The sequence below is a fragment of the Notamacropus eugenii genome, chromosome 1 (assembly GCF_028372415.1).
Source record: "Notamacropus eugenii isolate mMacEug1 chromosome 1, mMacEug1.pri_v2, whole genome shotgun sequence".
Lineage (NCBI taxonomy): Eukaryota > Metazoa > Chordata > Mammalia > Diprotodontia > Macropodidae > Notamacropus > Notamacropus eugenii.
In genome coordinates this window covers 331820441-331843719 of record NC_092872.1, presented here as the reverse complement: position 1 = coordinate 331843719, position 23279 = coordinate 331820441, and the positions used below count along the sequence as shown (strand labels likewise).

The window sequence follows — 23279 nt, the reverse complement described above, 5'->3', positions numbered from 1 at the left end:
TCCCGTTTCCCCTTATATATGCTCAAGTTCCCAACTTCATTTTGTTGGTCCTACAATATGACGTACCATAGGTTCAACTTAGAATGAATTTTGGCAGCAGTGGGATTTTGTTGTTGACAGTTGATTATTCAGCTTTTGCTCAATTTTTACTCTTTTTAAATTTAGCATAATGCTCCAATTCCTCAAGGCGGACGTGGTGCTATCCAATTTGTGACTCAGTACCAGCACTCAAGTGGGCAGAGACGTATCAGAGTAACCACAGTGGCTAGGAAGTAAGTTGGGGTTTTTTTGGAGAGATTTAACTTAATAGTCCAAATTAATATGTTGATCATGCATGTCCCAAGTTCCATACTTTGATGAGCAAGTTTGGAATAAAGAGCTTTTTTTTTTTTTTTTGACAAACAGCATTGTTTTCACTGTTAAGCCAACTGACTTGACAAGATTGCCTGCCTGCCTGTTAGAAAGAACTCCAATAAGCACTTTATCAATTTAAATTGAAATATAAATACTTTTTTGTTCCTTTCTTGGAGAAGAAAATGTAAAATGGACTTGAAATTGTAATATAGAACAAGAACAGCTGCTTTTTATGTTTAGAATTTTTTAACTGATAAGGATATGTGGTCTCTGTCTTGAGAAGCCTTTAATTCATAGGTAACAAACCTAAAAAATTTAGAGGAAAAATTAGAGGGTAGAATTTAGAAAGTTCATGCTGGCTATATCCCATAAATTTCAATGTGGAAAGAATTCTAAACTTTGAGTTAAGGACCTGAATTTGAATCCTGGTTCTCTTACTTGATGCGTGACCTTAGAAGCAGCATAATGTTGGATTTGGCTTCTGGGATGTCAGCTCTGTTTCTGTGAGACAGCTGGGGGCAAGTGGCCAGAGACTTGGACCTGGAGTCCGACACAAGCCTTGTGACCCTAGGCAAGTCATTTAACTGCTCTCCGCTTCAGTTTCTTCATCGACAAGAGTGGCACCCATCTCCTAGGGTGGTCATGAAGATAAAGTGAGATAATTTTTGTAAGTGATTTGGAAAACATAAAGCTCTGTTGTAAATGCTAGCAGTAATAATGATGGCAGTTATTATAACCTGGGAAGATTGGACTCCTTGGCCTCTCTGGACTTCAGTTTCCTCCTCCATGGAATGTGGAAGTTGGAGTAACTGCTGTTTGTGCCTTGCTTAAGGTCGCAGATATGGTATGTGTCAGAGGCAGGACTTGCACCTGGCTGAGCTACTTCTCTTCTATGCATCCTTTGAAGTAAATTTTGAATTACATAACATGATCTTTAACCCAAGTATTCATTATTCAACATAGCGTTTTTTTGTCTCCATGTAAGCCCACATTTTTTTATTGTATTTGCTTTTTTGATGACTTTTTGTTGCATTATGATCTGTTAATGTGTCTAACATTTTTGCCACGTTGCATTGATGGAACTTCTTTGTGTCCTAGGACCGTCACTTTTTTTTGTGCAGCTTCATTTGAATTTGAAAGTATATATAAAATACATGTGTGTGTCTATGTATTCCCTAATTTTTCTGTTAATTTCTCTTCATCTATTTATCAGATATAGTTTTTAGCATTCTCCTTTCTGTTTGACAATTTGATAATTCTATTAGTGAAATATTTAGCGTACAAATTAATGATGTGCTGAAATCAGTCAGTCATCAAGTGTTACACACCTACCATGTGCCAGAACTGTGCGACGAACTAGAAATATAAATATGATGAATGAAACAATCCCGGCTCATAAAGAGCTTACACACCAATGGAGGAAACAGCAAGGATGCATATAAATATCTATAAAGTAAAAAGAGATTAAATATTTAAATAAATATAAAGTAATTTAATACATGACAGATTGTGTTCAGTAGCCATTCCTCCTTCCTCTGTGTGACATTCTGTTGTCCTCCAGTCTCCTGATACTTTCATCTCTTCTGGGCCTTTTTCTTCTTGGTTTTCAAAATTTTCCTTGGTCCTCTGACTCCAAATTGTGTATAGTCTCAGAAGGAAGACACCAAGATTAAAGAGGACCAGGAAAAACTTCTTGCAGAAGATGGGACTTTAACTGAAGCTTGAAGGAAGCCAGGAAAGCTGGGATGTGGAGATGACAAGGAAGGAAATTCTGGGCCTGCCCTGGGGACAGCCAGTGAAAATGCTCAGTCATGAGATAGAGGGTTGGGTTCTAGAAACAGCAAGGAGGCTAGTATCACTGGATTACAAAGTATATGGAGGGGATATAAAGTGTAAGAAAACTAGATACCTTCATAATTAGGTTATTAAAGCCAATCAAAGGATTTATCTTATGGGATTAATAGGATAAAAACTGGTGATGATTTCTTGAGATAGAAAAGCTTGAGATCAGTTGAGACCTGCTGAATAATTCAGTTTTACTGGAGTGTATATGAAATTGTATATGGAGAAGTATATGAAGACAGAAAGACTGACTGGGTTGAATAATAAGCCAGGGTTTTGTCTTTATTTGGTAGGCAATAGGAGATACTTGAAAATAATTTTCAAAAATTTTCACCTAAAACATGTTCATTTCTCCATTGCAAGGTTACTGGTACCATTTTCTCTTTCTTGTAGCTTTCCTCGTTCCTTTCCTGGGGTTTTCTCACTGTAATGAGAATATACGTGGTAAAAACATACCATATGCTACCGGAGATATTTTAGCTGAAAACTTAAGCTATCTTGTCCATAATTTTTGAAAATTCAGCAGTGCTACAGTGAAATCACTTTGTATGTGTTTTAAAAATTAATTATCTCTGTTAATCTTGAAATTGCAAAATTGAGCTATTTATGATAGTATTATTGAAATGATATTTTTATTTCTCTGAACTAGCCATTGATCAAATTATCAACGTAATAACAGAGCAACATTGCTGTGTTTCTTTTTGTCTTCAGCTGGGCAGATGCTCAAACCCAAATACAAAACATTGCTGCTTCTTTTGATCAGGAGGCAGCTGCCATTCTTATGGCCAGATTGGCAGTATATAGGGCAGAGACAGAGGAAGGTCCAGATGTTCTCAGATGGCTAGACAGACAGCTCATTCGCTTGGTAAGAACTAAAATCACGTTCTCTCTTAAATGTTAGAAAATATATTTTGAAGAACCGAATGGTTAGTTTATATTTCTCATGATGCTTACTGTAAAAAAATCGTTTTGAAATTGCTTAATAGACACTGAAGCAGTTGTGATTGGAAAAGAATAATTCAGGAAAAAATAATTCTTAAGTCATAAATTGTACTTCTGCACTTACTGTCATAACTAATACAGTAATTAATTACACAGTAAACTCCTGATCATTTTGAACCAGCTTTCAAGTTTGTTATTGCAAATAATACTTTCTGGCTTATGAAAAGCAGCAGCGCTTCATAAATGTTTGCTGTTGCTTGATCTTGTATTTGTACTGTGTGTGTGTGTGTGTGTGTGTGTGTGTGTGTGTGTGTGTGTGTGTGTGTGTTTGTATGTGTATTTATGTTTTAGGTTTGCTTTGTGATTTAAACACACTACACACACACAAGTATGTGTGTGTATGCCCTTTTCCTTGACAGATTGTAAGATCCTTGAGGGCAGGGGCTCTTCATTTTTATCTATGTATTTCTAATGCCTAGAACACTGCCTGACATACAGCCATCCCAAAAGTGTTGGTGTAGTGTTAAGCTATTAGGGCTGTATAAGTTCTTAAAAAATATTTGTTAATTGATTGATTCAGGGACTCACCGGTGACAGTTATGACTATGTATCCTAAATTAAAGCTTTGTGGGTTTGATACCATATGTTCATTTTTTCTTTTACTTCTTTCTCCTGTTTTTTATCTTCTTTGCCTGCATTTTTCCCATATTTGTTGGCTATCATGCCAGCAGCTTTTATTGTCATCCCCAGCTAATGAACATACTTTTAAATCTAGTTGATATACCAGGTAGTTCTATTATTTTTCACATTTTTTTCTTTGTCTATCCATTTAGGGGTTCTTTGTCATCAGAAACTTTTAAAAATGTTTTTCTTTACTAAAAGGTCACTTTCAAGCCAAGTGAAACTGGGGGAAATTCTTTGTAAAGCTTTCTGGTTTGCTTTTGTATTTCAGCTTTTTTTTTTTGAACAGAATTTCCTCTGGGATTCTGTAATTCATAATTTTGCATCAGTTTTTTAAAAAGTTTTTTTGATGTTTTTTTTATATCATGGCCAGTTCTTTGCTACTTGAAAAATACTGATATCAATATTCATATAGACTTTTTGTACATACAGGACGTTTCTGTCTGTTTTTGACTCCTTTGGGCTACATATCCAGGAGTGGGATCATTGGTTAAAAGGGAAGGGATAGTTTAGTGATGTTTTAGTATCATTCAAATCAATCCATGAGCAAATATTTATTACCTACAGTGTGCCAAGTACTGTGTGAAGTGATAAAGATAGAAATATAAAAGTGAAAGAGTCCCTTCCCTCAAGGAGCTTCAGAGGGAGACAGTATATGGCTAGATCTATAAATACAAAACATATATAAAACAAAGTTAAGTATGATATAAATATGAATAACATAAAAATAAGATAATACAGAGTAATTAAAAATTGTTTGCTAGCTGGGTTGGACTAAAAACAATCCATTAATGTGATGATTAGATCAGATGTCAAGGATTGGGAGGATTGGGGTGCCCTCAGAAATGGTAAGTCAGTTTAGGAGACCGAAGAGCTTTTGAAGATAGGTAATGAATTCAGTTTTAGAGGGATTGAGTTTAAGTTAAAAACCCAGGATGATTACATAGATTCTGGTTGGGAGGAGGTGAGAATAGTAGCTAAAGTAGAGGGTGCATAGGGTAATGCTGTGAAGCGCAAGTTGATTAGAAAGAGTTAGATTTGGAATCAGAAGGCTTTGGTCACTTTCAGCAGGTTATTTAAACTCCCTAGGCCTTAGTTTCTACCTTTATAAAATGGAATTGAACTAGATGAATTCTAAAATCTTGTATGACCCTAAATCCATGATCTAATGTCTGAAATACTTATTCTATCTTCATCAATTTTGTGAAGAAACTTTTTTTTTTGTTTAACGTGACCAAGATTATCTTGTGACCAAGATAATCATCTTTTATGATTATTTCTATCACTTGGTTAGTTAAGAATTTTTCTCCTGAATATAATTGTTCAGAGTTCCTCTTTCTATTGTTCCATTTTTTATGATGTGAGTTTTTATTTTTTTAGGATACTTGTCAGTTTGGAGCTTATTGTCATATATGCTATAAGAAGTTAATCTAGACCTAGTTTCTGACAAATTGCTTTCCAGTTTTGTCAGATGAGTAGTACTTACAACCATAGTGAGTGTTCGTGGTTGATTGTTCTGACTCTGTCATATTCATAGTGGGACATAGTAAAAGAATATTTGGGGAGAAAGGTTACAAGTCCTAAACTAAGTGGGCAAGTAATATTTCAATTTTATCTTGATCATTACTCTACCCCAGTCACAACCCTTTGTAAACGAATCAGTACGTATGGCTTAAATAATATATTTTTTTTTTTTAGCAATGCTGGGAAGTACTCTACTAATTTAGCTTTTATTTTATCCAGTGTCAGAAATTTGGAGAGTATCACAAAGATGATCCAAGTTCATTCAGATTTTCAGAAACTTTCTCTCTTTATCCACAGGTAAGAATAAAACAGATATATTTACTTTAATTATTATAGAATTTCAGTTCCATTATTCCCATGTGTTTGTTACATTAATCTGGATCTGTGGTTCCCAATTAATGGTTCAAGGATGCCTTGGGAGTTTGAGATAAGGACCCTAAGGATTTGTGCTTAAAAATCTTTAATGGCACTTTAAACAGTAAATAATTGCCTAATTGTCATAGATATACTTTGTATGTATACGATCTCCCTCCCCCTAGGGGTTTGTAAGGCTTTTTTTTGGTTAATGAAATGGTTTTTAATTGGGAACCAGTGATCTAGACGTGTGGAAGGAATTGTTCAATTTATGCTACATAAATTCTCTATATAATACGGTTGTATCACATTACTTAAGTAGAATATTCACTGTCCTTTCTTCAGTAGTGAGATAGTGGATTGACTATTTTATTTGAATTATATTTTTTTAATCATAGAAATTGTGCCTTTTTCATCGTCACTATAGTAAATTTGTTTTAATTGCATTTTGTGGTCTACCAGTGCCACATTACAGTCTAACTTCTATCCTGAAACATTGTCCTTTCCTGAATTAGGCATGGCCCAGAATATTTAATAAGGACACTCTTTCAGAGAAATTATACTTTTGAATAGAAAAAGATGATTTGAATTTTTTGGCTTGTTTTTACTTTTGGTAGAGGGATTAATGAGTAGTAAAAAGTCAACAGACAGAAAACCCAGGAGAAGAAGAGAGAAAAAACAAAGGGTAGAGATAATTCATAACCTGGGTAATTAGTCTTAGAATATCTTAGTCTTGAGGGAGGAAACTTGATGTATTTTTTTATTAATTCATATTATTTTATATTGAATTTAGTAATTTGTTACAGTTGTAGTTTAATGTAGTGGTATTATTATGAGCAAAGATGAGCAATATATTGCTTAAAGTTATCCATCATGTTTTATTTTGTAGTTTATGTTCCATTTACGAAGATCTCCTTTCTTGCAAGTTTTTAACAACAGTCCTGACGAAAGTTCATATTATCGTCATCATTTTATGCGTCAAGATCTGACCCAGTCATTAATCATGATTCAGCCTATTCTCTATGCCTACTCTTTTAGTGGACCTCCAGAGGTAAAAAATAATGATGATGTTCCTGTTCAAAAAAAAAAAAAGAATAACCGAATCTTATTAAAAAATAAAGCCATGTCTTCCATATAAAACACTGTCTAAAATAGTAACCTTATCTATGGCTGTATTGTAGTATAACCATATTATTATAAACTTGGAATCATAAAATAATTTAACTGCAAGAGAGTTGGGGAGAAAATGTGATTGAATGTTGTACCTTCATGCAAGTTAATAAGCAACCATTTATCCTGGAAAGTTTGGTTTTCTCTCTTAACAATTGTTTCCCCCTTAAAATCTCCAGATAAGATGGTGATTCCTGGGTAGCCTTGGAAAGGTCGCTTAATTTTCACATTTATAAAATGAGGGTTTTGGATCAGATCCTAACTTGTAGATCTGATTCTGTGAATGCCTTATTTTTAGCTAATGTGTTATTTCTTATGCAATATTTTCCTGTACATGTCATCATTTGATCCTCACCATAATGCTGAGCATATTTGGGAACTTAAATTGATGCTGTATGGTTTTGACAGTGTTGCATTGGCAATATTGCATCCTCTTTGTAGTTTCTAATTTTTGTTTTCATGAGTTTAGAAATTTTATACAAACCAAATTAGAAAATCACTTTAAGTCATATCAGAAATTTGTACATGGTCTTGGAAAGATCTTTCTGCATAAGAGTAAATTTGTTTTTTCTCATTCCTTTTCTTTCCTCTTTTTTTTCCAATTTTTTTCTTTCATTTTTTCCCCTTCACTACAGCCTGTTCTTCTTGATAGCAGCAGCATCCTTGCAGATCGTATTCTTCTGATGGACACATTCTTCCAGATTTTGATTTATCATGGGGAGGTAAGATTTCATTAGTTTTAAATTAGCACATCTGCTTTCAGTAGAATATTTATTAAAAAAAAGTTTCTGGCCTCTGCTATATAAAACTGTAGATTTAAGTCTCCTATACAATAAACTTTGACTTTCTTATAATAATAATTTAAGATTTGTTGTAAGAATCACTACCAGTTTTTTTAGATTCTGTTTACAGTCATACATTACTTTTACTCTAACCATGCATATGACCACATATATGTCATGTATGTGGGAGTACCAGTTGTACCTGCTGAGAATTGTGAGGGGATCAGTTTGCCTTTTTTTCCCCTCATAATTTGACTTTTTTTCACCTGGGACACCAGAAACATATATTACTGGTCTGAGTCTTTCATTCCCTGAGTTAAATAAGTTTCAGGGATTGTTTCAGTAACTTTTAAAAAATTTCATCCCTTTTTATTTTTCTCAAATTTAATTATTTATTTGTTTGTTTTTAGTTTTCAATAATCACTTCCATAAGTTTTAAATTTTCTCTCCCTCTCTCCCCAAGATGACATGCAATCTTATATGGGCTCTACATTCTTATTAAACACACTTTCACATTAGTTACATTGCATAGAAGAATTAAAACGAATGGAAGAAAGCATGAGTAAAACGAAATAAAACCAAACGTCAGTTTGCCTTTTTTAAAGGATAGTATTCACATTTAATTTTCTCAAATAACCTACTGCCCTGGGAATTCTCAGTGATTAGGAGGGGTGAATGTTTAGGCAGGAATTGCTGCTTCAGATGTTTTCAGTGTTATAAGCATATCCCTGATTCCATCTGATAAAAAAGGTCTTGCTAAAAATATCTGTGTGAAGCATAGTGTATCAGTCAGGATTTGTTAACTCTTAATTGTTACTCACTTACAGCTTCTAATTGCATTCTGTTTGCTAAGTTCAACTTTTGTGGTATGATTGAGCCAAGAAGGGCTGTTGTAGTTTCCTCTTTTTCTCCTTAAGGAAACTTGGCAGTCTGCTTAAAGAATGCATTAAATATGCAGTTGATCATACGTTGTACCTTTTTTTAGCATCTAAATGTAAAACTATATTGAGTGAACTTGGGTTTAAGAAGATTCAGCTATGAAATTAAAATATCAGATGATAGTGCTCTAAACTGCTAAGCTGTAGTTAAGTCTGGTTGATTGACTAAGTTTGCATGATATTTTGATTATTTGGAAGGAAGCTTATATTAGTTATTTTTTTGAAGGCATAATGAGCTAATTAAAAAGACAATTCCATTTTTATTTTCTTGTGTTAAATAATTTTTGCCCCAACAGATTCCTCCTAACCTGTTTTCCCCTACACTAACAATAAATTGCATTCTCTAAATATACATATTAACCGGTAGTAGAGAGAGAGAAGAGAGATACGGTGTGTTCTAAAGAAAGCAGATAATATAGAATTGACAGATTAGTAGCCATTGATGTGGTTATCTGACAACTTGATCCCAGTTAAGAAATCAGCTCCATCTTTCTTAAGGTCCAATAGATCAAAGGTGTTATACATGCAGCCTGCAACACTCTGGAGTATATCGTGAATCAGATTAAAATGTAATTTGGAAATATTTAATAAAATAAATAAAAATGAAATAAAGTATGGATAATGTTAGTATGTGATTTTCTAAGTTAGCGTGTGCCTGTTGAGATCCTTATGTATGGCTTAGTGGTCCCCATGTCCATTTGAGTTTAATGCCAGTACTATAGATGATCCTTACTCAGATTTGGCCTTTGGAACACCCTTTTAAATCTTGGTCATAATCAAAGTGAACCTTCAGAAACTTGAGGAGTTCGCTCTTTGCCAGGATGACAGTGAAAATGATATTCTTCGTGGGGAGTATCAGCCACTTGAGTATTTCTTTTTTCTTAAGTTTACACAGTCTACAAAATAATAATTGTTTGATAAGATTACCTGGAAAACCTCTCATGAAAGACTATTCTCTCTCCAACTTATGAATAAGGAAATGGCCCTTCTGCAAAAGGCATTGAACTTGTATTATAGTTCAATTGTAGTATTACAGTCTCACATATCGCTGTAGTCAAAGGGAATGTTTGAGAAGTCTAGTCTGATTATTTTCTTATTTTGTGCTTTTTTAGAGAAGAAACTTAAGAACTTTCTATTATCATTTTTTCCATGAACTTTTATTTAGTATCATGGACCTTTCTGGCAATCTGATGAGACCTAAGGATCATTTCTCAGAATAATGTTTTTGAATGTATAAAATAAAATGCATAGAAATATAAAGGAAACCAATTATATTGGAATAGAATTGTCACAATATGAAAAAACAAAAAAGCCAGCTCACAGAAACGAGGTTAAGAGCCCCAGTTTTTGGAACTGGATTTGTAAATTTTCACTCTAGATAGAGAAATATAGTTTTATGAGCAGTAGTTAAATTTTTCCCATTATCTTTTCTAAAGTTATTTCCCTTGAACATTTTCTTCTCCTTTAGAATACTTGATGCATCAGACATGAAAAATGAAAATTTACCCTCTGTTTTTTTACTTAGACCATAGCACAATGGCGCAAATCAGGCTACCAAGACATGCCAGAATATGAAAATTTTCGCCATCTCCTGCAAGCCCCAGTAGATGATGCCCAAGAAATTCTCCATTCCAGATTTCCAATGCCACGGTATATCGATACAGAACATGGAGGCAGCCAGGTAAATAGTTTTATTTTACAGATATAGCTCTTCATAAGATAGAAACTGTTTCACTTAATTTTTTTTTCAATTTACAAGAATTTATTTTCTCTTCCTCTTCCTACATTCGTTGGGGGGAAAAACAGAAAAAAGAAACACTTGTAACAAAAGTATAGTTAAGCAAACAAATTGGCACATTGGCCATGTCCAAAAATATATGTCTCATTCCGCATCTGGAATAGTATTTTTGGAGGTGGTTCATCATTCATCCTCCAGAAATATGGTTCTTTATGTATTTATCAGAGTTCTTAAATCTTTCAAAGTTTTCTTTACAGTGGTGGTGTTGTGTAAGTTGTTCTTCTGGTTCTTATGACTTCCTTCTTCTTCAGTTCATAAATGCTTTTTTTCAGGTTTCTCTGAAATTGTCTGTTTTGCAATTTCTTACAGAGCAGCAGTATTCCATTACATTCTTATAACTTAAGTTGTTCAATCATTTCCCAGTTGATGAGCTGCTTTGTTTCTACAAAAATAAAGATCTGCTATAAATATCAGGCAGCTAGTTGGTGCAGTTGATAGTATTGGGACTAGAAAGACCTGAGTTCAATCTGGACGTAGACATTTACTAGTTGTTTAACTTTGTTCGTGTCACTTAGCCTTTTTCAGGCTTAGTTTTTTATCTGTTACATGTAATAGTACCTATCTCACAGGGATGTTATGTAGATCAAATGAGATCATCTGTATAAATTGCTTTGCAAACCTTTAGACACTATATAAGTTCTAGCTATCATCATCATCATCATTTCTTTAAAAATTTTAAGCCTGATCCTTAAATTTTGGATTAGCTTATTCCTCTGGGTCACAAGGTTGGTTGATACCCCATTGAGCTATTTAGGTATTTAATCATTTAACCTGCCCCCGGACTGTGAGTGGCTAGTGGTCAGTTAGTCTTACATGTGGTCAGCAAAGTTACAAGTATTCTAAGAGTTAGGCTCAGGTGTCTAAAGGTTTGCAAAGCAATTTATACAGATGATCTCATTTGATCTACATAACATCCCTGTGAGATAGGTACTATTACATGTAACAGATAAAAAAACTGAGCCTGAAAAAGGCTAAGTGACATGAACAGAGTTAAACAGCTATGTCTAACATAATGTAAGGTGTAGGACTGACACAGGGCAACTTTCCTCACTTTTCACACAGGAACTGATTAACTTTTTTGGAACTCAAAAGCTCCTACCCTAGAAACAATAAGAAAACTAGATCAAGTAGGACACCACTAGGCTTAAAATTCTTGGAATCCTTTTCAGAAACCTGCTTCACAATAATTCCATGAACTCTACTTTAGTGTATACTCTCTGGGAGCGTTACTGAGCTAAGTTAAACTAAAGCAATGAGCAGTTATCAGGCATAAAATTGATCTCAACTCAGAGGCGCCTTGCTCAGAAAAACTCTCCACTTAACTAATTCCTAAAAAAGAAACCCTTAAATACCTTTTCTCCCTTTCTGAAGTGATCTCTCCGTTTAGCAAACAGAAATCTTGTTCTCCTGATGAGCTGGTGAGCATTACAGATCACAATGAAATATTTAAAAATTGGGGATTAAAACCACTACTGATTGGCAGATCAGAATTGTTTATAGTGTATTAAAACATCCAGATGATAGCTTCAGTTTAGAGAAATTGGGTTAGAGTCAACATCTAAGCTTCTTTCTATGAGAATAGGGAGTTTTTCTTTCTTTAAACAGTGTTTTGTTTTTTCCAGTTACATGTAAAGACAATTTTTGACATTCATTTAAAAATTTTTTTTTTGAGTTCCAAATTTTTCTTCTTCCCTCCTTCTCCCTCCTCACTAAAATGGTAAGCAATTTGATATAGGTTATATATGTGTTGTCATATAAAGCATATTTCCGTGTTAGTAATGTTATGAAAGAAGAAACAGACCAAAAGAAAAAAAAAAAGCACACACACACAAAATAAAGCGAAAATAGCATGCTTTGATGAATTTAGACTCCATCAGTTTTTTCTCTGGATGTGGATAACATTTTCCTTCTCAGGATTGTCTTTGATACTGCTGAGAAGAGCTAAGCCATTCCTAGTTGGTCATCGCAAAATATTACTACTGTTATTATGTATAATAGAACAGGGAGTTTTTTTCATGAATGGTCTCAATTTTCTCAGCAAAGGAAGCAGTGTGCAGGGTTGTATGTGCAAGAAGGAAGAGGGGATAGTGTTGGAGGCTTGAAGGAGGAAGACAAGGTTTGGAACACATCCTGTGGGGAGGAAAATAGTTGTTCAGAGAAGGAAGAATAAAAGAGCTGAGTTGAGATTAGACAACGTAACTTTATAATATATTCTGTTGGTGAAATTTTGTGATTCCTCTAATAGCCCTCCAATAAGAGCAGAAAAAATAGATGATACAGGTAAGACATGGCAGGATTTTGACAAGGCTTGAGTGGTAATCTCACAAAGAGGTAAGGTTGGCAAAGGTAGAAGACAGGGTAACTGAACTGCTTAACCATTGGGGCAGAAAATGAATTTGATACTATTTTAACTGGGAGAGTTGGGAGAGGGACATGACTAGAGATCACTGTAAGTTCAGATAATAGGAAGGGTAAGACTGGGGGAGATTTGGAAGGACAGGAGTTTGTGATCTGACAGCAGTTTCAGAGTTTTGGATCATGAAGGTAGAACTTCTGTAGAAGGTAGAGGGTAGTGATGGTGTGCATAGACTTTAGATCAAGTGAGGGAAAAGTCCTTGATTAGTTTAAACATCCTTGAAAATCAGGGAATGATTGCATAGTGCATAGAGTGATGTTGCATAGGAAGAGCGTCTGGATTGGTTGAGGAACATGGTTATGCCCTGTGGGGCTTGTGTGAAACCAGGGAGCTAGTTTGGAGTTAGAGATTTAAGTGTAGGGCATCAGAGGAAAGATTGTTGCTCTTGAGAAGGAATTGATTGACAAGGGGAAGGCTAACACCTCAGGTCCTACCCTCTGGACTAGAGGCCGACCTGGTGAACTTTGGAGGACCAGTGAAAAGGGGGCTTAAGTGAGTTTGGAGAGTACATGCGGTAAGAAGGTGGTGGAAGTCCTTACTCCACTTTGTAGGGTGCTTATGAAGTTTTCCTCCTGTATAGTACAGCATTTGTTAGGCTGCTTGGAGAGCTTTGAATCTTCCTTTCCTCATCGTGTTTTCTGTGCCCTCAGCTCCTAGTACAGGTATTGCCACCCAGTGCTCCTGTCCCAGGATGTTGCTAGGATACTGATGAAAAAAGTCCAGATCCTCTGATGTTCTCTAGTCCTCTCCCTTGATTGCTGTTATTAGGAATTATAATAATAATAGCTAATATTTATATAGTGCTTTAAGTCTACAAAGTAGGGGCAGCTAGGTGGCGTAGTGAATAGAGCACTGGCTCTGGAGGCAGGAGGAACTGAGTTCAAATCCAGCTTCAGACATTTGACACATTAAGTGTCAAAAGCTGCGTGACCTTGGGCAAGTCACTTAACTCTGATTGTCGTGCCTCCTCCCTCCCCTCCCCCCAAAAAAAGATTTACAAAGTGCTTTATATATGTTAAACCAAAACTGAGGCCAAGAGAGGCTCCCAATTGCATAGCTAATAAAGCGGCTGAGGCAGGACTTGAACTCATGAGGATAAATCTTCCTGATTCCAGGCCCAGTACTCCATCCATCTAGCTGCTGCTGCTGTTTGTCTTTCATTCTTGAAAAGGACAGACAGGAAGGTGATGTCATGACTTGCAAGTGAATTGGATTTTAGTAAAGGAGAGCTGTGTAGAGTCACCTCACTCTCTCCAGATCTGTGTCCAGCAGCAAGATATAGATCAGGAAGACTGGAGATGGCCTGGGGTTCATTGGGAGACCTTGGCCTTTTCTTTCCCAGGTCTCTGTTTGACTGAGGCAGCGCCCATTCAGTGATTAAGGTTAGGTAAGATATGAGGCAAAGAATGGGCTCTTTACCTGGAGAAAAACAATCAGTCTGGGAAGTGAAGACCCACTGGGTTTCTGGCCAAAATAGAAACAATTGCTATCTGCACTTATCTTGAGCCATTGAGGCCCACACAGAGACCAAGTGAGCTATTTGTCTACTAAAGACGAACAAAATCACATCTCATTTTCCAGTTGAATGGTCAGTCTCATGGTAGTTGTAAATGTTGGCTCTTTTAAATGAGTGGCAAATTCAAGGCAGTTCAGCCTTGTTAACAATACGGTCATTTCAGTCCAACCACATGACCAATTTTTGCTCCTTTTCTGTGAAGTCTTGTTCTGGTGGGAGCCAAATAAGTGAGTGAAGTACACATTATTATGTCTGCCTCTAAACAGGTAAGAAATAATCAGATGTCAGGAGATATTTTTAAACTGATATCATCAAGGATGGCCAAGCCGTCATGCTTTTAACAATTTTAAGCTTCTCATAATACTTTAGACTAGTACTGATTCTTTTCTTAATTGGACAGCACATTTTTTGACGTAATAAATATTCTTTGTCACCATACGTGTATTTGAATTTGGGGGAAAAAATATTTAGGGAATGGAAAATGTTTGTAAATATTGTAGCAATCTAGAACTCACCATGTTATTGATTGTCATTAAAGCAACTGAAAATAATCTCTCAAGAAAAATTTTTAAGAAAAGTTATCCTAGGCAGTGTAACAACTTATTAACATCTCTTAAAAACGTAAGAATTTTTTGTTTGATGACATTATTTCATCTCTGTTTGAAAGGCACGGTTCCTGCTTTCAAAAGTCAATCCTTCACAGACACATAACAATATGTATGCTTGGGGACAGGTAAGTGTAAATAACATACCTTTTTAAAAAATCTTGTATGTACATTATTTTTTATTATTTTATTTTAAATTAATTTTTAACATTTAGTTTTTTAAAATTTTGAGTTCCAAATTCTCTCTCTCCTGTACCTCCCTCAAGAAATATGATATCAATTATACATGTGAAGTCATGTGAAACCTATTTCCATATTAGCCATGTTGTAAAGCATAAAAAACCAAGAAACATAAAGGGAAAAAGTAGGCTTCAATCTGCGCTTAGAGTTCAGTTTTTTCTCTGGAGCTGCATAGCATTTTTCATCATGGGTCTTTTGGAGTTGTCTTATTTTATTAATCAGAATAGGTACTCTTTCACATTTGATCATCCTTAAAATATTGCTGTCCAGTGTTCTCATGGTTCTACTCATTTCAGTGTGTATCAGTTTATACAGGTCTTCCCAGATTTTTCTGAAAAGCATCCTACTCTTCATTTCTTACAGCGCAATAGTATTCCATCACCATCATATACCACAGCTTGTTCAGCTGTTCCCCAGCTGATGGGTATCCCTCAGTGCCATCACTAAAAGAGCTGCTATAAATATTTTTGTACAAGTAGGTTCCCCCACCCACCCCCTTATTTAAAAATCTCTTTGGGATATAGACCTAGTCATGGTATTGCTGGATCAAAGGGTATGCACAGTTTTATAGCCCTTGGGACATAGTTCCAAATTGTTATTCATATTGGTTGGATCAGTTCACAACTCCAGTAATAATTCGTTAAATGTACCTAGTAAATAGCTTATCTTGAAAATGATTTTTTTGTATGTCTACACAGTTTCTTTTTTATGGTAAGAGTGCATTCTTTTCCTGTTCCCATACTCTGCCCTCATGCCCTCCCTTCTTAAATATGTTAGTATGAATGATATCTATATTAGAGGAAATGTGAAAAACAGAATTAGCTTTTAGCACTACCATAAAAAATGGAGAAATATTTAGGATAAATAGATGGAACTTTAGTCCGACAAGTATAGGGTAGTATACATTGGGGGAAAATGAGATAAATACAACCTAAAGAATAGCTGAATAGTATAACTAGCCCTGGGGCTTGAGAAAGAACAAGACTGTGTGGACAGTAGTTAGGCAAGGGTGCAGAATTATTAGGCATGGCTAAGCACTATCTGAGTAGATGTCTAAAGGCCACTAAGATTGATTAGTATCACTTGTCTACTGAAGTCACTCTTGTCAAGTCAGTGGTTGTTTTCTACTGAACTGTCACAGTTTATTTTCTGACACTTGGCATATTGTGTATTTTTTTTAACGTCTGTTTTATTTCTCCGAGAGGAGTGTAAACCCCTATAAAGATATGTAGAAAACAAGTCTTAAATTTTTTGCATTCCAAGCACCTAGAATAGTGTCTTACACATAGTAGTCACTCATTTAATGTTCCTTATTGATGCATTCTTCAAGCTTCAAGGAAAGCTGGATCCCAGTGGATAAGTTGAACTAAGATATTGAAGTCCAGCTGTGGAAAATACAATTCTGTCAAAAATGAAGGAATTCTAATAGGAATGTATTTAGTAATAATCTTTCATCATTATTTCATGGAGAAGATTAGCCAGGTATCCATTTTCCTTAAGTGCTAAATGAGAGAGAATGGGTTTAAACCATAACAAAGGTTAGTTTAGCTGCTAAGGAGAACTCTCTTTGGTTGTTAAATAAGATAATGAATTTTAATACAGAATGTTTTCCTGAAGGTCTTTTAAAATACAACAGTTGATTGCCTTTGACAGTTTTCAGGGGTGGAGAACCTGCAGCCTCAAGGCCACCATAGCCTCTAGGTCCTTAAGTCTGGCCCTTTAACTGAATCCAAATGTCACAGCACAGATCCCCTTAATAAAAGGATTTGTTCTGTAAAACTTGGACTCAGAAGACCTCACCCAGGGACCTAAAAGGTCACATGTGGCCTTGAGGCAGCAGGTTCTCCATCCCTGATTTCTGTACTGTTTCCCAGAGCTACAAGAGTATACTTAGATGGCTTTTAAGGTCCTCTCTGGTATGTGATACAGCATAAGAATTATGCTTTCAGTACTGATTTAGGCAGGAGGATGTTTCATACTTCCTTTTAAAAAACTCTGTATATTGAAAATGTTACCTTTTATAACAGAATTATCTTATTTTGGTAGTCAAGTTAACTGAAACTTCCCGTGTTAGAAATCTGATATTCAATCTGTAATCATTGAATCAAGTAACAATTATCTTTTGTTAAAGGGATAAAGCAAAAATTGCATGTCAGCTTTGCATACATTTATAATGTCTTCTATAAAATCCTCATCATTGAAATGGGAATAAGAATAGCATCTACATTGTTTGAGAGGACCAGATGAGGTAATGTACGTAAAGGGCTTTAAATATGAACAATTATTACTAGGCAATTTTAAAATTTGAAATTTCAATTATTGTCTATCATTGGCCTATAGAGGGCACTGACATGACAGTGATCCTATGGTAGTGTGTAGTATTCTCATGATATCACAGCATTTTAAAAACTACATGGCTTTAGGCTTCTTTTTTCCTGTGGCAACACATGGTATGTTGTACTTTACAAATGATCTTGCTAAATTATTTTTTTCCAAATTTATTAATTTATTTGTTTTCAGTTTTTGACAATCACTTCTATAAGTTCCAGATTTTCTTCCCCTCCCTCCCCAAGACAGCATGCAATGTTATATAGCCTCTAAACATGCATTCCTATTAAACACGTTTTAGCGTTAGGCATGTTGCATAGAAGAATTAAAACGAATGGAAGAAACTGAGAGAAGAAAACATAACGAAAGAGCAAATAGTGTGCTTCCTTCTGCATCCTGACCCCATAGTTCCTTTTCTGGATGTGGATGGCATTTTGCATCATGAGTCCTTTGGAAGTGTTTTAGGTCCTTGCATTGCTGTGAAAGGCTAAGACTATCAAAAACGGTTCTTCCACACTGTTACTGTGTATAATGTTCTCCTGGTTCTGGCTCATTTCACTCAGCATCAGTTCATATCCATCTTTCCATGTTTTTCTGAAGTCTGCCTGTTCGTCATTTCTTATAGCATGTCTTCCATTATATTCAAATATCACAACTTGTTCAACCATTCCCCAGTTGATGGGCATCCCCTCAATTTCCAGCTCTTGGCCACCACAACTGTACAACTGGGTCCTTTTCCCATTTGTATGTTCTCTTTGGCATACAACCCTAGAAGCGTCATTGCTGGGTCAAAGGGTATGCATATGCCTTTTGGGCATAGTTGTAAATTGCTCTCCAGAATGGTTGGATCAGTTCACAGCTCCACAATGAATTATTATTCCAACTCTCTCACATCTTATGCAACGTTTATCATTTTTCTGTTTTGTCATATTTTGCTAAATTATTTTTAAAAATTGGCCGTTGTTCTTAAGCCTATTTAACAAGAAGAGGAAAATGAATTTCTTTTTTTTTTTTTGTGAAATAAGAGTCTACAATTGGCATGGATATTCTTAGAATGAGATATTTAAAATAATGGGAAAAACCCATGTCTACTCTTACCTTGTCCAGGTGGCAGCATGAATAAATCTGGCAGTATGATGAGATTTGTGGAGAAAGGAAGAAAAATATATAATAGTATAATATGTGTAATGTATGTGTGTGTATTTCACACATACACAAACACACACATATATATATAAATAATAGTAAAAGCAAGAGAAAAGAAAGAAGGCTATATCATCAGTTATTTCCAAATCATTAATGTCTCTCAAACCATATTTTAGAGAATATTATTTCAACTATTTGATGTGTTATTTTGTGTTAAGTTAATTTGGGTGACTTCTATGTATTTTGTGTAGAGTAAAGAAAATTAACATCACCATTATAAAATATATTTTTTTCAAATTTGAGTGACATGAAATCATTCCAATTTTTATATATTTTATATGTATATATGTATATATACACATATACATACACGTGAAGTGGAATGGTCATAATATTGATATTTATTCATTTATATAGCAGCATAACAATATCTAAATGTTTGATTGGAAGCATAAGAGCAATACATTTTAATTCCAGGTCTAGCCATGAAGTTGCTGTATTACCCTAATAACTATTTTGAGGGAGTTAAAATAGATGACCTGTAAGGTCCTTTCCAGTTCTAAATCATTAATTCTCTAATGTTTTAGTAGTGCCATGAAAAGGAATCATAAGTAGCTCACACTATTCAATATAGATTAACACAGGAAACAGACAAATGTAACTGTGGGAGGACTTGTTAAAGAAAAAAATTCTTCCTGTTCCTCTCCATTTCTTTCCCCCTTCCCTCCATGAAGAGGTCTTTTATGTACTATTTTTAAAAGTACCTAGTTTCTATTTTTGTTACCTTGCAGTTGGGCTTTTCTTCTTTTCAGCCTTGCTGTAAACTGTATCATGTAGCCTACAGTACCACTGTCTACATTTATCAACCTCATAGCAAGGATGGAGATGAAAAAAATCTCAAGGATTGTGTGATTCCTCTTTGCTTTTAGTGGAATGGAGGCCAGTTTCTAAGATGGAATTATTCATGTCAAAAAAACAGTCTGTGTTGTTAATAGAAATAATTTAAATAACTTTAGGTGATAAGTTATTTTTAAAATAATTGTTGTTCATATATTAAAAGTCCATTTTTATGAAATGTGTTGTATGTGTCTATTTCCAAGACTGGAATAACTCTGTTCTATCAAAATGGCTTTAAAAATAGAAATTGAGAATTTAAGTATTCCTGAAAAGGGTACTTTTGAAAAATTTTGGGAGATCAAACATGATAATGGTCCTTTCCTCTTTAATAATTTCTAAATCATTAAATGTTTTCAGTCTCAGAAGCCTAGTACTGAAATAGATCTTGTGATCTTCTTGTGGATATTCCCTCCAGTGATCCAGATGGATAGATTATTCATGCCTGCACTTCTGTGCATTTCTTATCTGCACCCTCCCATAAGTCCTTCACAGGGTGTCTGCCCAGTATGACTTTCTCCTGATGCTGCAGACACCATTGCTTAACCTTTCCTCTGGATATGTGACCAGTCCATCTTCCTTCTCATTCAAACATTTATTTGATGCCATGCTTTACTCCATACATTGCTTGTGTTGCTTGCTTGTGTTGTCTTGTAGCCTGCAAAGAACCTTCTGTCATGATTTAGGATAGCCCTTTGAGAGATTCTCATTTTTAGTTTTTAGTGTTCAGTGACTGTCAGCCACACAGATCCTATAAGCATTATTTATATAAAAAAAATCTCCAAAATATGATATTACTGATTATAAATGGATTTCATTTCATAAATTTTGTTTTTAAAAATCATTTAAGTAAGATTTTATTGTAATAAGAAGTAAAATCTTATGTTGGATAACGTACTTAACAGTGATGATAATAGCAATCACAAATTCAGGTTGTTTATAGGAAGGAAAGTAATTTGCTTAAAGTCAGCAGGCATTTAAAAAAAAGTAGTTAATATATGATTGGTTCTGCCTTCCAAGAGCTAATGTCCTGTTGGAGTTCAACAAAGACATCTGAAATCTATTTGTTGCACAGATTTTTTGGGAAAACACTACACAAGAAAGAAAATTGACAAATGTTTTCTTAGTGTATTGAATTTACAGTTATATCCAACCATTGCTTTTTAAAGCAAATGTGAATTTTAAATAAGTCCAGAAAAAAGGACTTAGTGTTGAAAGGTTTCTATTTTAAATAATTAGATAAGTATTCTCTGAGAAGGATTTTTTAAAAATTATATTATGAATTAGATTATTTCACTTCTTTAAAGATTGGGATGGGATGTGGAAAAGGTGCTGCTTAAAAACATGTCATTAAATATAGTGATTATTTTTAAGTTGCCTTTCTTGAATACCATCTTTTTCTGGAACCGTAGTGATTTTATTTTTCTTTTTTGGTAGGAGTCAGGAGCACCTATCCTCACAGATGATGTTAGTTTACAAGTCTTCATGGATCATCTAAAGAAACTTGCTGTATCAAGTGCTGCTTGAAGCTGCTGAACATATTCAAGGATGCAAAATATGAAGTGATAGTTCAGCATCATTTGTTTCCCTTTTCAGTTTCTTTGAACCAACAGAGAACTCTTGTATCCTTAGATTGGATCCTTATGATTTATGAGACAGTTCATGGGGGGAAAGTTCATTTTTATATATTATGTTGAAGTTTAATTAGAGCAATAAGAACAAATTTACTTTGCTTGCCACAGTGTTATAACCAATTTTGGAGATTTAAAATCTTTGTAACTTGATTTTTTTAAGGTTGAAAATATAATTTTGCCTTGAATTATAGAGCTGTGACCTATGGTACATGGCAGACAAATCCAAAGTGTAACTCAGTTACTTATGACCTCATGAAAACTTTTGTTTTTCTTAGTTTTTCACAAAAGGTGAACAAAAATTAAGATCTTGAACTCTTCAGTCAATTCATTGAATATATATTTGCAATAACGTGTATTTTGTGTCTAGTTTGCATTCTGCTAAACCAACGGGTCTACTTTTAAAATAGCCTGTTTTGGAATTATTTAATTTTGTGTTTGTTGTATAATTTTTCATAATTGTGTTTTGCTCTTTAAAATATGAACAAAAATTGCTAGTAAAAAATAACTTTTTCAGCAACTACCCACAAAAAGCACATAGAACTCCCAGAAAGCATTCTTCCTTGGGATTAAACACTACACAAACATTTGAAAAAGTAGGAGGTTAAAAAATAAGCCACTTTTAGAGTGGACATGGGCAAACGATATATGACTGTTATAGCTAGATTAACCAAACTTAGTTTTGACCCCGTAGTCCATGATTTTCTGTGTTTTTCAGACATAAAATTTTATTTTTATGATAGTCTTTATTATTTTAGTGCTATTGTGGAAGTTTACACATATCTTTTGTTTCCACTTCCTTTATGTGATAAATTCATTGAGGTTGTGGTTTTTGTTGAAACAGTATTGTATGACATTTTGTTTAATTATAATGCCTGGTTAAGCTGGGGTCTATTCCAATTTATAAGTTAATATTCATCTTACCAAGTAAAGTTTACTCATAGTAAATAAGTTTGAATTACTAAATCCAGATGCGTTTTCATGATGAATTTGAATTTTCTGTGTCAAATAAATGATTGTACAATGTCAAGTGTTAAGAAAGGCAATTTTAATGGCTGCACTTATATGAACCTGGTTGTGTTGCAGTAAGATAGATTTTTTTTTTATGTTCATATATTCTGTAAACTCTGATAAAAAAACAACTGCTCTCTTCCAGTTTGTTTCAAAGATGCTGAACCCCTTTGAATCTGAAAATCAGTGAATGTGTATTTCTCTTTCCTTTTCTCTCTCTGCTCTTTCCTCTTTCTTCTCTCTTTTCTTTCTTCACTTCCCCTTATTTGCAGTCTATTAGTTTGATATCAAGTAAAGGCTAAAAAGATGCGTAGTATAAATTAAGAAACTGTTACAGCATTCATTTTTATTTTAAAGAAACTAGTGCTTAGTTGTTTGCTACCTTGAAATATTGATCCATTTGACTTTTATTGCTTACAAATTATACATTTTTAATTTGTCTGAGAGCCTTCAGCAGCCTACATTTATCACTTTTTTCTTTAATGAGTGGAAAAAAACCATTCATTAAGCACTTACTTAAGGTGAGTCAGTAAACATTTATTGAGTGCCTGCTGTGGGCCAGGCACTGTGCAAAGTGCTGGGAATGCAAAAGGCAGATCCTACCCGTAAGCAGCTCACAATCTACCAAGCTTTATACTGGGGGTACAAAGAGAAAAGTAAGACAATCCTTGTCCTCAAGGATTTTACATTCTAACACATAGAAATTTTCAGCTACATGTCAGATGGTCCTTAGGGCACAGTGACAAAGCAGTGGTAATGTATTGTCTTTATCATTTCCCTGAGAACTCTATATGAGTTTCTGATGTTGAATCATCTAACAGTGCCAAAGGCTTTGTTGGCAACAACTTTTTTCCCGCTTGGTCTTCAGTAGTTGTGGCAACATCTCCATGGCAATTGCTTTTCAGGATGCTGGCTGTTGGAACTAGGTTGGAAGTAGGATTGGTGGTCTGGGTACTAGGGTTCTTGGACTTTACTGCCTATTGATGGCAGTTGGTATTGGTAGTGTCATAAAAGGTAACCCCGTCTCCACAGTTACTTCTCCCCTGCATGATGACTGAAATGATGAAGCTGGGGCTAGAAAGAGAACCAGTGATCTAAAGGGCACTG

General features: G+C 34.7%; 1 protein-coding gene across 2 annotated transcripts in view; it reads left to right on the top strand.

The window, feature by feature from the left end:
- Nucleotides 1–22316, top strand: part of SEC23A (SEC23 homolog A, COPII coat complex component) — an 86655-nt gene extending 64339 nt beyond the window's left edge. For both annotated transcript variants that reach the window (XM_072629763.1, XM_072629762.1), the window contains exons 13-20: nucleotides 166–272; nucleotides 2908–3061; nucleotides 5563–5640; nucleotides 6587–6748; nucleotides 7503–7589; nucleotides 10113–10268; nucleotides 14985–15050; nucleotides 20968–22316. In XM_072629763.1, coding sequence (XP_072485864.1) covers nucleotides 166–272; nucleotides 2908–3061; nucleotides 5563–5640; nucleotides 6587–6748; nucleotides 7503–7589; nucleotides 10113–10268; nucleotides 14985–15050; nucleotides 20968–21057 — 900 coding nt within the window. In that variant the 3' untranslated portion in view covers nucleotides 21058–22316. The remainder of the gene's footprint in view (nucleotides 1–165; nucleotides 273–2907; nucleotides 3062–5562; nucleotides 5641–6586; nucleotides 6749–7502; nucleotides 7590–10112; nucleotides 10269–14984; nucleotides 15051–20967) is intronic.
- The last annotated feature ends 963 nt before the right edge of the window (nucleotides 22317–23279 follow it).